The sequence below is a fragment of the Anolis carolinensis genome, chromosome 2 (genome assembly GCF_035594765.1).
Source record: "Anolis carolinensis isolate JA03-04 chromosome 2, rAnoCar3.1.pri, whole genome shotgun sequence".
NCBI classification, from domain to species: domain Eukaryota; kingdom Metazoa; phylum Chordata; class Lepidosauria; order Squamata; family Dactyloidae; genus Anolis; species Anolis carolinensis.
Window position 1 is genome coordinate 187,122,430 of NC_085842.1, and position 13,871 is coordinate 187,136,300.

Genomic DNA, 13,871 nt, shown 5'->3' on the forward strand with positions numbered 1-13,871 from the left:
GGCTTAAGCAGGGGGACATGTCTGGCACTGCAGGATCTGAGTCCCTGGCTGTGTAGTGTGTTACTGATGGTAGCCTTTGTGATGTTGGTCCCAGTTCTCTGCAAGTCATTCACTAAGTTCTCCCGTGTGGTTCTGGGATTTTTGCTCACTGTTCTTGTGATTGTTTTGACCCCACAGAGTGAGATCTTGCATGGAGCCCCAGATTGAGGGAGATTCTCAGTGGTCTTGTATATCTTCCATTTTCTAATTATTGTTCCCACCGTTGATTTCTTCACACCAAACTGCTTGCCTATTGCAGATTCAGGCTTCCCAATCTGGTACAGGGCTACAATTTTGTTTCTGGTGTCCTTCGACAGCTCTTTCGTCTTCACCATAGTGGAGTTTGGAGTGTGACTGCTTGAGGTTGTGGACAGGTGTCTTTTAGACTGATAACAAATTCAAATAGGTGCCATTACTACAGGTAATGAGTGGAGGACAGAGAAGCCTCTTCAAGAAGAAGTTATAGGTCGGTGAGACCTAGAAATCTTTCTTGTTTCTAGGTGACCAAATACTTATTTTCCACCATAATTTTCAAATAAATTTGTGAAAAATCAGATAATGTTATTTTCTGGACGTGTTTTCTCATGTTGTCTCTCATAGTTGAGGTCTACCTATGATGTCAATTACAGGCCTCTCTCATCTTTTTAAGTGGGAGAACTTGTACAATTGGTATCTGACTAAATACTTTTTTCCCCACTGTATATAACAGGGGTCCCCAAACTTTTTAAAAAGGGGGCCAGTTCACGGTCTCACAGACCGTTGGAGGGCCGGACTATAGCTTTTTTTTAAAACAATGAACAAATTCCTATGCAGTGAATTCCTATGCATATCTTATTTTGAAATAAAAAGCAAAACAAAAGAGGAATAAATACAGCCTCAATGTTAATCATAATCATAATAAAAATAATAAAGAGGCTTGGAAGAGACACCTTGGGCCATTTAGTCCAACATCCTTCTGCCTTTGTGCACCAAAAGCACTAGCAAAGCACCGCGTAATAATTATTAATTAAATAAATAATTACAATACCATTATAAACTAGCAAAGCTTTGGAAGGCACGCACCAGGCAAGGGAGGAGACGGGAAAGGTGCACGCCTTTCCCTTCTACACTGCGCCGCAGAGGAGGCAAAGGAGGGGGGACACGCGGTTGGTGGGGACACGAGACAGGGCCTTCTCCGTGGTGGCCTCCCGACTCTGGAACACCCTCCTCAAGGATCTCAGACAGGCCCCTACATTGGCAGTCTTCAGAAAGAACTTGAAGACCTGGCTATTCCAATGTGCCTTCCCAGATTAATAGGAAATCTCCAACACCAAGTCCCATAAGCACTTTATTAGAACTAAGATCGTATATCGCACTCTGCACTTGCCCTATAAGCCTTATATATCACCTGTCACATCAGCACTTTTAATCTTGTACCCATTACTCTGGCCCGGCCCAGTTTTATTGTGTTTTAGCGTATTGTTTATTGCTTGTTGTTTATACTGTTTTAATTGTTTTTAATTTGCCTTTTGTTTTGTATTGTTATATTGTGTGTTAAGGCCTTGGCCTTTGTAAGCCGCATCGAGTCCTTCGGGAGATGCTAGCGGGGTACAAATAAAGTTTAATAATAATAATAATAATAATAAAAGCTGCCACCACAGGGCTTCGATGGGCCGCATGTGGCCCCCTGGCCTTAGTTTGGGGACCCCTGGTATATAATATATATAAACATTTCTTGGGACTCCATGAGAAACTTTTGCTTCAAAAAGGGCTCCACAGCAGAAAAAAATTGAGAACTCCTGCTTTAGACTACAACGTGAAACAGTATCACAAGGCTGACTCCATCTTTGATGAGTCTGATAAGAAGATGATGCAGAGGAATAGGCCCTGATAAACCTTCTAGAAAACCCCTTTTAGCCCCAAGTGATGCCAACCAAAGATAGCTTGGCTGGCATTACAAGTTTCTAGCATGGCATGTTTGTAAGTTTTACCAAGTGCTTTAATTTCTGTTGTGAGTTTCAAGGAGACTGTAAACAGAATGCATTTTTCTGAGAATTCTGAATCTATCAAAGCACATCTCTCCCAAAAGCTTTGGGTAAAAGCTAAGAATGCTGCCCATACTGCCTTTGGCATCCATCGTCTGATGTTGAACAAGGCGAAATTCTCCTGGAGTAAGTGAAGAAATGTCAAGTGTGACAGGAGAATAATTAGTAGCATTAGCAGAGCTCTGGATTATTTCTCAGCAAATCATTCACCTTCCACAGGCAAAATTCTCAGACATGGTTCTAGGCAAGTGGCAAGGAAGACAGCTGAAAAGGGAGAGTTTCTGATAAAAAAAGTTAAACATTATTGCCATGCTGTCCACTCATCTGAAAATACTGTGCCTTTACTTTACACTTTGACAACACATATAGAGCAAGGATCTTATATTTAATGTTGAATATAGCTGGCCTCCCATATCCATGGATTCTGTATCCATAGATTCAACCATTCCTGGTTTGAAAATATTTTAAATAATTCAAAAAGCAAGCATTGATTTTGCCAATTTATGTAGGGGACATCATTTTACTGTTCCACTGTGTATAATACAATCTGTGTATCCTTTGAATTTGGTATCTACAAGTGTGCTGGAACTAAATCATAACGGATACCAAGGTCTGCTATCACAGCTCTTTCCCTGTGGAAGAAATCCTCCCACCAGAACAGTAAAATGAAGCTAAATGGACGTAGTGAGGGAATTGGATCATACTTTTTCCAGATTTTATCCGCATTTAAGTCATCATCTATACTTCTCTCCCATTACTGACACCCCAACTGGAATTAGGCCCTGAAACAGAATGTATTTAAATAATCCTCCCTCTATAGCAAATCAGAGTGACAAATCTATCGTAGTACGCTTTCACTTCCAGGGTATTTTCCACTTCTGCAAAATGTTAGAACGAGGTTTTGAATGGAATTCACCGTAGTTTACTTTTTCTAACATTGAAATACTGCATTTTACTTAGCTATTCTGTTCCATACCTCTTAGCATTGTTTCTTTCAACAATGGATGCTATTAATGATCTCTTCTTGTTTCTAGAAGCCTGAAATTGCAGAAGGGCAAACACCAGCAATTGGACCAGATGGTGAAGTAAGAATGTTTGAAAAAATTACATCTCGCAATTTTATGGGTGCTGTTTAACTAGGAACATGTTTCATATAGTAGGAAAAGAACTGGTTTATATAGGCCCCTTCTACACTACTTTATAATCCAGATTATCAAAGCAGATAATCCACATTATTTGCTTTGAACTGGACTATATGAGTCTACACTACCATATAATCCAGTTCAAAGCAAATAATCTGGATTTTATATGTCAGTGTAGAATGGGCCTTAGGCCCCTTCCATACAACTGAATAAAATCCCACATTATCTGCTTTTAACTGGAATATATGATGGTGTGGACTCAGATAACCCTGTTCAAAGCAGATATTGTGGGATTTTTGCCTTGATATTCTGGGATATAGGGCTGTGTGGAAGGGCACTTAGATTCCCAAATGTAATACATGTCTTACTGAAGTGCTGCTCTACACTCATTTTAAAAGCTGTGTATTTTTATTGGAAATTTTGTAGAGGAAATGGGTGCAATGGTTGACTTCATCTTATGCATTATTTAAAGGTCCTGAATTGACTACTTATATTTTTGTGGCACAGTTCAAATGTCTTATGTCAGATGTTTGCTTTTTGAAATCATTCCTCATTTGGACGACCTTCTGAAGTAATTGCAAGTCTTAAAAAGACACACTCAGTTATTAGAAATAAGTTGTATTGCAATAACAAATAAATAAATTCTGCTGTCCCTTTGTGCAGTAGGTATATCTGCATCGGAGAGAGTAACATAATTCAAATGTGGTAACAAGACATTTTAACTTCCATCTTCTTCAGTTACTCTAAACACAAGTCAGTTATATTACAAGGTGGATTAATCCCCCTGCCCTCCAAAAATTTGTTGTCACCTACAACCAATTCTGAAGAATAAAATATCACCCTCTGTGAGGCTGTGGTTGTTAGGTTGCTGGTTTAAAGACAAGCTTAAATAGCTGTTCACTTACAACAAGATACATAATGTATATGATAATACAGGGGGGACATCATATTATAAAACCAGGTGCCAAGATTGTCCCCACATCTATTCTGGGAGCACCATTATAGGGGCTGGTAACATCACCCACAATGTCTGAAATACATTTCTTGCTCCTCCAATGAGATAGATCATCCTGTCTTAATAGTTCCTTTCTGCACTTTACGTTGAGCAAGTAGGACAGTTAAAAGGTAAAGGTAAACATTTCTCCTGACGTTAAGTCCAGTCATGTCTGACTCTGTGGGTTGGTGCTCATCTCCATTTCTAAGCTGAAGAGCCAGCGTTGTCTGTAGACACCTCCAAGGTCATGTGGCCGGCATGACTGCATGGAGCGCTGTTACCTTCCCGCCGGAACGGTACCTATTGATCTACTCACGTTGGCATGTTTTCGAACTGCTAGGTTGGCAGAAGTTGGAGCAACAGCGGGCACTCACTCCGCTCCCGGGATTTGAACCTGGGACCTTTCGGTCTGCAAGTTCAGCAGCTCAGTGCTTTAACACACTTCGCCACCGGGGTACCAGTAGGACAGTTAAGTGAATGCAATTCAACTTGGGCAATGATAATACTCTAAAACCAATTGTAGATTATTTCAACTTTTGTGGATATAACAGCATTTCTGAAACAAAAAATCCAGAGGAAAATGGAAAAAATAAGCTAAATTGGGATATATCCACAAATTTCAATTGATTAGCAGGATTATGAAAACAAGCACAAGTAGTCTTTTTATCGCAGATTATCTGGGAATGTAGACTCATATAATGCAGTTCAAAGCAGATCATCTGGGATTAGATGCTGGGATATAGAGCAGTGTAGATCCAGTCTCGGTAAGCAAATGTCTTGTTTTCTCACCTCTGGATAATCTTGAGAACCAGCCTGACAGATCAGTAATATGCTACAACGATCTTTGAGAGTGTATGTCAGTTTTATAAGTCGTATCTTTCTGTATCATATGGCACAACTGAAATGGAAAGTGAAGCAGTTAGTTTTCAAGATGCTGCTAGATTCCTTCTTTCTGCTCTCTTTCTCCTCTTTTTCCAGTCAGTTACATAATACAAAGGCTGGAATATTTTGATGTGAATGAATTATGCTGGCTATCACCTTCCATATGGAAGCTATATTATATTTGGGTATTAACGCTATATATCTGTGTTAAACCGCTGAGCTGCTGAACTTACTGACCGAAAGGTCGGCTGTGAGCTCCCGCTGTTAACCCCAACTTCTGCTAACCTAGCAGTTTGAAAACATGGCAGTTTGAGTAGATCAATAGGTACCGGTCCAGCGGGAAGGTAATGGCGCTCCATGCAGTCATGCTTAGAAATTGAGATGAACACCAAACCTCAGAATCGGACATGACTAGACTTAATGTCAGGGGAAAACCTTTACCTACCTATCTATAGGCTATAGATCTATTTTTTTGTCACTCCCTATCTCACAAAAATCCCTTTATTCCCTCTTCATGCTTTACTTTTTTCTTTGGCTATTGCTCCCCGAAAATGCAATCCAGTTTTGGAAATCAGAACAGCCAAGTCACTTGGTGGTAGCCCTGACCCACATCAGAGTGCTTACTTCATGTGGTTATATCACTCAAATCTCCTTAGTTCTATTTTGCGCACCATAATGGTTGCATACATTTAACTGGCAATGTGTAATGCTCCTAGGCAGCGCGAACACTGGGAACCACCACGGAGGCCAATAAACAATCTAATATCTTTATTAAAGCAATAAAAGTTTCAAACAAAAACAAGCAGAATAGATAGTCAAGCAGTTGACGTTTTAGGAAAGATCAAATTAATCCAAAAAATGAAAGTCTTATGTCCAATGTTAAAGTCCAAAGTCCAAAATCCAATAACCGAAACACACTCAAACTTAATGGAAGTTTGAGTGGGGAAAGAAGCAAAGTTCCTCAAGAAAATACTTGAAGTAGTAGTCCAGAGCAAGGTTTCAAGGCAAGGCTAGGGCTGTTCATGATGGATCTGAAACGCCGTCCAAACTTGGCAAGGGACGGGACGCAACGCCCAGTCTACTCGAGAGTAAGCGCGCCAGCAGGCCGCTTGGAAGTTCAGGATCAAGAGACGATGTATTCTTCCTTCAGAAGTTCAGTTGACACCGCAACAGAGATTCTCTGCGCAGAACTTTTATTGAAGTCCAAGAGCTCCCCCAAGCAGGTGCTTGACTTCCCAAATCTTCCCAAGAGAAACAAGCTGCTAACAACGAGGTGCCAGATGCCTGCCTCCCCAATTCTTCCCAAGAGAACTGGCTTAGCCACAATCGCCTCGCTCTGCTAATCTCACACTTCTCCTTAAACTTTGTCTTTGAGAGCGATCTGTTTTGAAAGTAGCCCTTCTATCAAACTCTCCGGAGATTTGGGAAGAGCCAGCAACATCTCAAGGGCATTCCTAATTGACTCTGGCACGGCAATGTCAACAGGAGACATCTGGAAAGAGATTGAATCTTGCTGTGGTGGGAAAAAAACCCAAATCCTCTTCAGTTTGATCAGCAATCGCTGCGGGATCAGGGGCCAAAGGTGCCTGAGACATCACACAATGCTATAAAATCCTGGAATTTGTAGTTTAGAGAAGTACTGGCACACTTTGGCCGACAAGGGCCAAGACCTTGTAAAACTACAGATCCCAGGATTCCATAGCATTGGGACATAGCAGTGGATATCAATCTGCATTGATTCTGCAGTGTATATGCACCCTCTATCTCACCAGTCACCGACTCTGTCATTATGGGCCACTAAACAAAATTAAGATTATTTGAAAGCAACGTTCACTTTAGCTACATTATTTTGAATACAGTAAAGCCCCGCTAATTCGACCCCCGCTCATCCGAGCGTCTGTGTAATCCGAGCCAAATCCCCCCCCCCCCACTCATCCCGCCAGATCCCGGTGCTGCCGGAACCCAGCCAGGTGAGTGAGCGAGGGATGGAGGTCGGACTCGCTCTCTCGCTCCTTCGCTATGCCAGTGCTAGTGCTGCTGGCCCCTGCGTGGCGAAGGAGCCGAGGCACGAGCGGGCGGGTGAAGGAGGAGGGCCGCAAAGGCCCTCCCTGTTCACCCACTTGCTGGCTGGCTCCTTCGCCATGCTGGGCGTCGGTGCTGCCGGCCCCTGTGTGGCAAAGGAACCGAGGCACGGGCGGGCGGGTGAAGGAGAGCCATTCTTGGTTTTCTTCCCTCTCCCCTCCCTCCCTTCCTTTTGTATCACAGATGAAAATTGGTGGGCGGCTGCACTGAGGATACTTTTCTTATAGAAGTGTGAGAAACAAGCTTAATACATACTTGTTCTTTCACAGCCCTTAGATGAAACCAGTCAAATGAGTGACCTTCCTGTGAAAGTTATCCATGTAGAGAGTGGGAAAATCCTTACTGGAACAGATGCCCCGAAGGCAGGACAACTGGACACCTGGTTGGAAATGAATCCTGGGTAAGCTGCCATCAGATCTTGTGCTCTGTTATTTCACCAGGAAAACAGACATGTAAACAAAACCTTTTGGGTGTTCTTTATGGTTATATTGTGTTGTGTTCCAGTATTCCTAAATATTGAACTAGAATGATGAATAAAATGTCTATGTTTTGGAAAGGCATGACCTTGTTAGAGATCGTAACCTTTGGAAAATCAGCATCTCCAAAGCCATTTGGAAGTGTGATCCTTTTTAAGAGATTGATTGGTATTCACACTATTTGGAATAATCATAGCCTTTTTGTAAAGTATGATCTTCCTGAGAAGAGTTAAAAACTCACTTGAGTCAATCTTCTCCTTAGTGGTAAATATTCACAAATATTCATGCAAGGCAATTTAGGTTTCTCAGCTGTTAGACTGATATGCCTGGTTATCTCTCTGAATTGTTAGGAACAAAGATATGCCATTGCACAAACTATATAGCAGATCTTCAGAAGTGTTATTTCAGTTGCCCAAAAATATATCTATTCTCTCATAAAATAGATTTCCTTATTTTAGAATAAAGATAGTTCTAAATAAAAAAAATAGATTTCTTTCAAATCATACTCTCAAGAGACCAAAAATATGTAGTCTTCTTTAAAACTTACTTAGAAATGTCATGTATTAGCATACAGGTGCATTGCTCATTGGTTTCATGTTAACTAACACTCTTCAGTCTAATAATTATTGAACACTGACTTAATATAAACAGACTACTCACTGCAGCCTGTACTATACTCAACTATGCTCAACTAATTTCATACATTAATTGATACAAACATAGGTAAAGGTAATGGTTTCCCCTGACATTAAGTCCAGTCGTGACCAACTCTGGGGGTTGGTGCTCATATCCATATTCTAACTGCCATCAACTGACTTCCAACTGACTTCTGATTCAAACGTATTCTAAAACATTTTCAGATCTAAGCCACGTGATCCGTAGTCCCTCCCACAACATCAAACAACATAGAGCTAAGGGAAAACTGCATTACAATATATACATACTTGATAGTAAGCAATCTCAATTATATACATAACAAATAATTAGTATAGGAGGCTTGTAGAAGGTTGTAATTTCCACACTAAGACAAGATGTTCAGGTATGTATCCTTCCCCAAATCATTTATAAAATCTATGTAAAAAGAAGACATTTATGTTAGAATGTATACAGGACCATATCATTACAATTCAGTTCACGTATTGAGCAGGTGACTGGAATTATAGAGGAAACAAAATAATTTTCTTCATTATATTAATATTGATTGTTTTTTTCTGGGGGGGTGGGGGTTGCTTGTTCTTCATAGTTCAGGTGTTCAAGATCTTGTAACTTCATTTATAGCAAAAATATTTTTATAAAGAAGTTCAACTTTTCGTTATATTCTGAATAAACTGATTACACTTTCACTATATCAAACATGATTTTAATATACTAAACAAAGTTGCATATAATGTGACAGGGGTTGTGGTTGGGGTGGGTTAATGTGTTATATAGTTTTTGTTTTTTGAATGTTCTGAAAATTCACTTTCTTGCTGAAAAGAAACAGAAAAGGAAAAAAGTCAACGTCTTCAGCAATTTTATATCTTTAAATATAATGCAGTCTTTATGCTTTTTGAATTTCTCTAAGGTCTCCTTTAAAAATATTCCTTTTTTAGAACCTGAGTCTCTTTCTTCTACCGCCTCCAACTAAAATTCTGCAATGACTCAAAAGACTATATTCTGATTGGTTCCTTGTGACTGAGCATAAGAATATGCCATTTTTTCCTATATAATAATTTTTCCAACACTGCCCCATAGGCAGTTTCTGAGGCATTACAATGGATGACGAAACGCAGTTTGGGGTCTGGGTGTGCCAATATAGGTTGTGTGAATAAAGTTTTAGATTTATTAAAAGCTTGTTGGCATTCCATAGTTCATTGCAGTTTTGCTCCAGGGGTTTTCACTTTAGCTGATTATTAATTTCACATTTCAATATATATTTAAATAGATATGAAGTAGCGCCTAGATCTGATAGTGAAGAAAGTGGATCAGAGGAGGAGGAAGAGGTAAGAGGAATGATTTGGATTCTGTGCTGTTTTCTTTCTTTTAAATTAAAATCCGTTTAAAAAAATACACAGTGCTGAAAATATTTTAACTTTGCCTGATATGTGTCATTTCAGTGGGATTTTTTGTTGCTCTTATGTCATTTTTTTCAAGTAAAGATTTGGTTGCTTTCAAATCATTTTCTGATCATTTCTATGATTTCTGACATAGGTTGACTCCAAGAGTTTTGAGGGATTTCTTTTCAAAATGAGTTCAGAGAAATTCTTCCTATGTGCATAGAAAATATAATTCATAGAATGGTTCTTACTTTTAGTTTCTTGCTGCTGCTTTTGGCTTCAGTAATGTGAATCAATTCACAAGAGTGAAACTGCCTCCAGGCGGCTTCGATGCAAAGACTTCTGTCTGCTTCATTAAGTCAGATTGCTGAGTTATGCACCTTGATGGTTGTGGAATGTTAATGAACCTGTCTATTCTGTCTGGGTTGAAGAAAGCTGTACTTTCCCCCGACAGGCACATGAGTTGGCACCTGCGGGAAATTTGTAAAATAGACATAGGGTTAAAGCAGATCAGGAGTAGCTGCTTTGGTGAGCCTGGAGTCCAGTTATAGTTTCTGGATTCTACGGCTTGCTATAGCCATGCCATTACACTTCAATATTCAGCTTCACATGTCAACAGGGAGTGAGTTTCTCCCCTTTTATTTCTGAGACATTATATTTTATTACTCAGGTGGGCAGCCATCAGGGCATTTGGACCTCCAGGCCCTCCACTTTCTCCTCTGAAATTGGGATCGCTCCCAGTTTACCATTAGAAGCCTTTTAGGATCCATAGGGAATTTTAGCTTTCTGGCCCCAGTGGGCCACAGTCTTTTCTTCAACAGGAATGGACCAAGGCATAAAATTCTGGATCACTTCCTGTAGGAAAAATGGCATCTTCTGGGCCTAATATGGATATTAAGGGGTAAAATTGTCCACCCAGCCTCCAGGTGACATTTTAGGCACTGTTTTTTTCTTTTAAAAATGGGTGAGGTCATAAGAAGGCCTAGGGGGATACATGTGGTCTGTTGGCCACAATTTCCCACTTATGTTTTAGAGCTAAGCCCAGTTGTGTATGATTACGTGCCTAGCTTTAGAAGAGCATCACATTTCCTGAGTTTCAGCTCCAAAGTGTAGTTCATACTGAACTGCCTGATTTTGAGTTGCCAAAACAGAGTGACATTTCACTGAATTCAGCAGAGGAGTAGCAATGCCACAAATGTGGATGAGGTAGCACATACCTGCTTTATACTCAACTCTTACTGCTTGAAGCCTCTTTGTTCAGTACCGCTGAGCTGACTATTTTGTGCAGGTGTGAGTTTCCTGCCTTCTTGAAACAATCTTCCACGCTCCTGTTACCCCTCCCTTCTGGATCACGAATTCCTACTAAACATCTATAATCTCAGTTTTTTGTTGTGTCAGCAAGGGTTTTTACCTAGAGACTTAAACCAATTTGGAACATTTTGACCTCTTTTTTTGAGGAAATACTACATTGTTCTGCTCATTTGTATCTCTGGGCCCATTATGAAAAATGATATCCGTATACACTCTGGTTTGTTATAATGCGTGCATGTTGAACATCTGACTGAGGCTGTATGGCTTCTTTTGCAGCTGTTAGCACTATATCATGTGCTGATTTATTTTTAAAATTGTTTCCCCGTCTTCAGCCAGAAAGGCTGGAGAAATTTACAAAAAATAGATAGCAAATATATCTTTCTATAGTCTACATGGTTTCAAGGGAAAATAGTGGTGAGGAAAATTTGGGAAAGAAAAATCAGGAAGCAGTTCAACAAATAGGGCAGGAAAATATGGGACTATAGTAGTCACTCAACATTTGTGGGGGTTAAGGGAGCAAATTTTTTGCAAAGACTGCAAATGTGAATGCAAATTGCAAAACACGTTTTATAAAAAAAATCTGAGAGATCACTATTGTAAGCATTGGTGGGTCCCCATCACAATTCTTTGGTCAACTTTCTTTGGGAGTGGACCTTCCAAACATATTTTTTCACTCTATGTTGGGTAGCAGTGGAGATGGTGATCAGTACAGAGAACTATGAATAATTAAATCTGTGAATGCTTAACCCTAAATGTGAAGAGATTACAGTAGTTGTTGAAGTGATTATAACCAGCCCTCACCAGCCTTTCCCCCAACAGTCAAAGATTAAGAGAGTGCACCATCATTTGGAGAGCCACACATTTCCCATCCCTGTCTTCAAGTTACAAGGTTCTCACAGTGCCCAGTTTGAATAAAATGAATCAAAAGAGAGGATTAACTCTGTGGAAGTGGTCTTACAGCAAAGCCAACTGCTGCAAACAGGTGGAATGGCTGCTGCTTGAAGGAGGAGTTCAGTGGGGTTGTTCTGTCAGCAGAGTTGATGAAATGGGCCTGAACTCTCCAAGTGTTGCAAGTAATCATACTGTGTGCTCAACAAGTACTGATAAGATCTCAATTTCTGACAGGAGGAAGAAGAGGAACAGCCACAGCCTGCTCAGACTGCTTTACCTGTGGAAGAAAAGAAAAAGATTCCAGATCCAGATAGTGATGATGTATCAGAAGTAGATGCAAGGCATATTATTGAGTAAGACTGACAGTATCTTTTAGAATCTGTAATAGGTCCCCCTTTAAATGTGGATGGTACAGAGTTATCTTCTCAGGCAGCTAGCAGTGGGAAAAACAGTCTTCAGATTTGTGAGGGTTGTGGAGTTGTGGAGTGAGGATAATTTCCTGTCTCCCTTCACAATTGTGTTTATTAATTTGCTAAAGTTTATGTGTAGACTGCCCATGCACACAAGAGAAATTATTACCAGGACCAGCATGAGAGGGTGCCAGCGAAATGGATGAACAGAAACTGTGTTCACCCTCATCTTTCTTCTTAGTTTCTGCCACTGTTCATTGTCCAGAGAGAAAACAGGAAGAGTTTCCCACACACCTCAGAGCCATGTCATGTGAAGGATTGGGAGCATTTTTCCTTGGGCAGAACTAAAGATTAGACTAAATACAGAGATATTCCAGGGAACGAGTTGGAAAGGGTTTGTTGTAAGCAAATAGATGCAGACAAGGAGGACACTGTAAGATTCACAGTTTGGACCTACAGCTGTACCTGCTTCTGATCACATTTACTGTAATTTTTATTGTAAGATGCCATCAATTGTAAGATGCATCCTAATTTTATTACCACCACTAACAAAAGAATAATAAGATGCACTCATAAGGCACGCCCCATTTTTAGAGATATTTATATAGTGGGGGGGAGCACATTTAGAAAAATATGGCTAATTCATCAAGGATGATTTCTGCACCCTGTGTTATTTGTTTTGTTGGACTACACATCCAGAAAGGTATGATCCAGTGTTATTCTCTCTCCCTTCCTCTTCAGGAATGCTAAGCAAGATGTTGATGATGAGTACGGTGTGTCCCAAGCCCTGGCAAGGGGGTTGCAGTCTTACTATGCTGTGGCTCATGCAGTCACTGAAAGAGTGGATAAACAGTCCACACTTATGGTGAACGGTGTCCTGAAACAGTATCAGGTGAGAACTAGAAAACAAGGTTGTTGGCTCAGACTGCTGTGGAGCAGTCCCGCTGCTTAGATCTGCTGAGAAAATGGCAGAATCGAAAACAGTTTATGACATTATTTTCTTTCCATACGTCCAGTAATGTGTGCATTTTTCTATTTTTTTTATAGATAAAAGGTTTAGAATGGCTAGTGTCACTGTACAATAATAACCTAAATGGAATCCTGGCAGATGAAATGGGTCTGGGTAAAACAATCCAGACCATTGCTTTAATTACATACCTCATGGAGCACAAGCGTATCAATGGACCCTTCCTCATTATAGTACCTCTGTCGTAAGTATCTCTGTTGGATTCATTTGGCATTGAAGAATGATGATAAGGTTCAAAATTTCTGTACTGTCAAATATCTGTGAAAGGAATGTGCAAGTTGGCATATTTCTCTGTTCTTGAAATTGCTTTTTAAAACAAGCAGTTGCCATTGTTTCTAAGTAATCATAATAAAAGCATATATATATGAATGTTTCCATTGTGTGGTGCTGTATTAACTATCACAGTGGAAGCATTACAGATTAGTGCCGGAGTCAGCAGCTTCTTGGGGACCAGAGGTCATGTTATTATTATTATTATTAACTTTATTTATAGCACACCTTTTTTCCCTGTAGGGGCTTAAGGCATCTAACAGCCTCACATTCTTGTGAAAATTTAA

At 40.1% G+C, this 13,871-nt stretch overlaps 1 protein-coding gene across 8 annotated transcripts in view; it reads left to right on the plus strand.

Moving 5' to 3' along the window:
- smarca4 (SWI/SNF related, matrix associated, actin dependent regulator of chromatin, subfamily a, member 4) overlaps positions 1-13,871 on the plus strand; it is a 103,084-nt gene that overhangs the window by 41,892 nt on the left and 47,321 nt on the right. For all 8 annotated transcript variants that reach the window (XM_062974067.1, XM_062974070.1, XM_062974064.1 and 5 more), the window contains exons 12-17: positions 3,098-3,148; positions 7,433-7,563; positions 9,564-9,621; positions 12,112-12,230; positions 13,029-13,179; positions 13,335-13,498. In XM_062974067.1, coding sequence (XP_062830137.1) covers positions 3,098-3,148; positions 7,433-7,563; positions 9,564-9,621; positions 12,112-12,230; positions 13,029-13,179; positions 13,335-13,498 — 674 coding nt within the window. The remainder of the gene's footprint in view (positions 1-3,097; positions 3,149-7,432; positions 7,564-9,563; positions 9,622-12,111; positions 12,231-13,028; positions 13,180-13,334; positions 13,499-13,871) is intronic.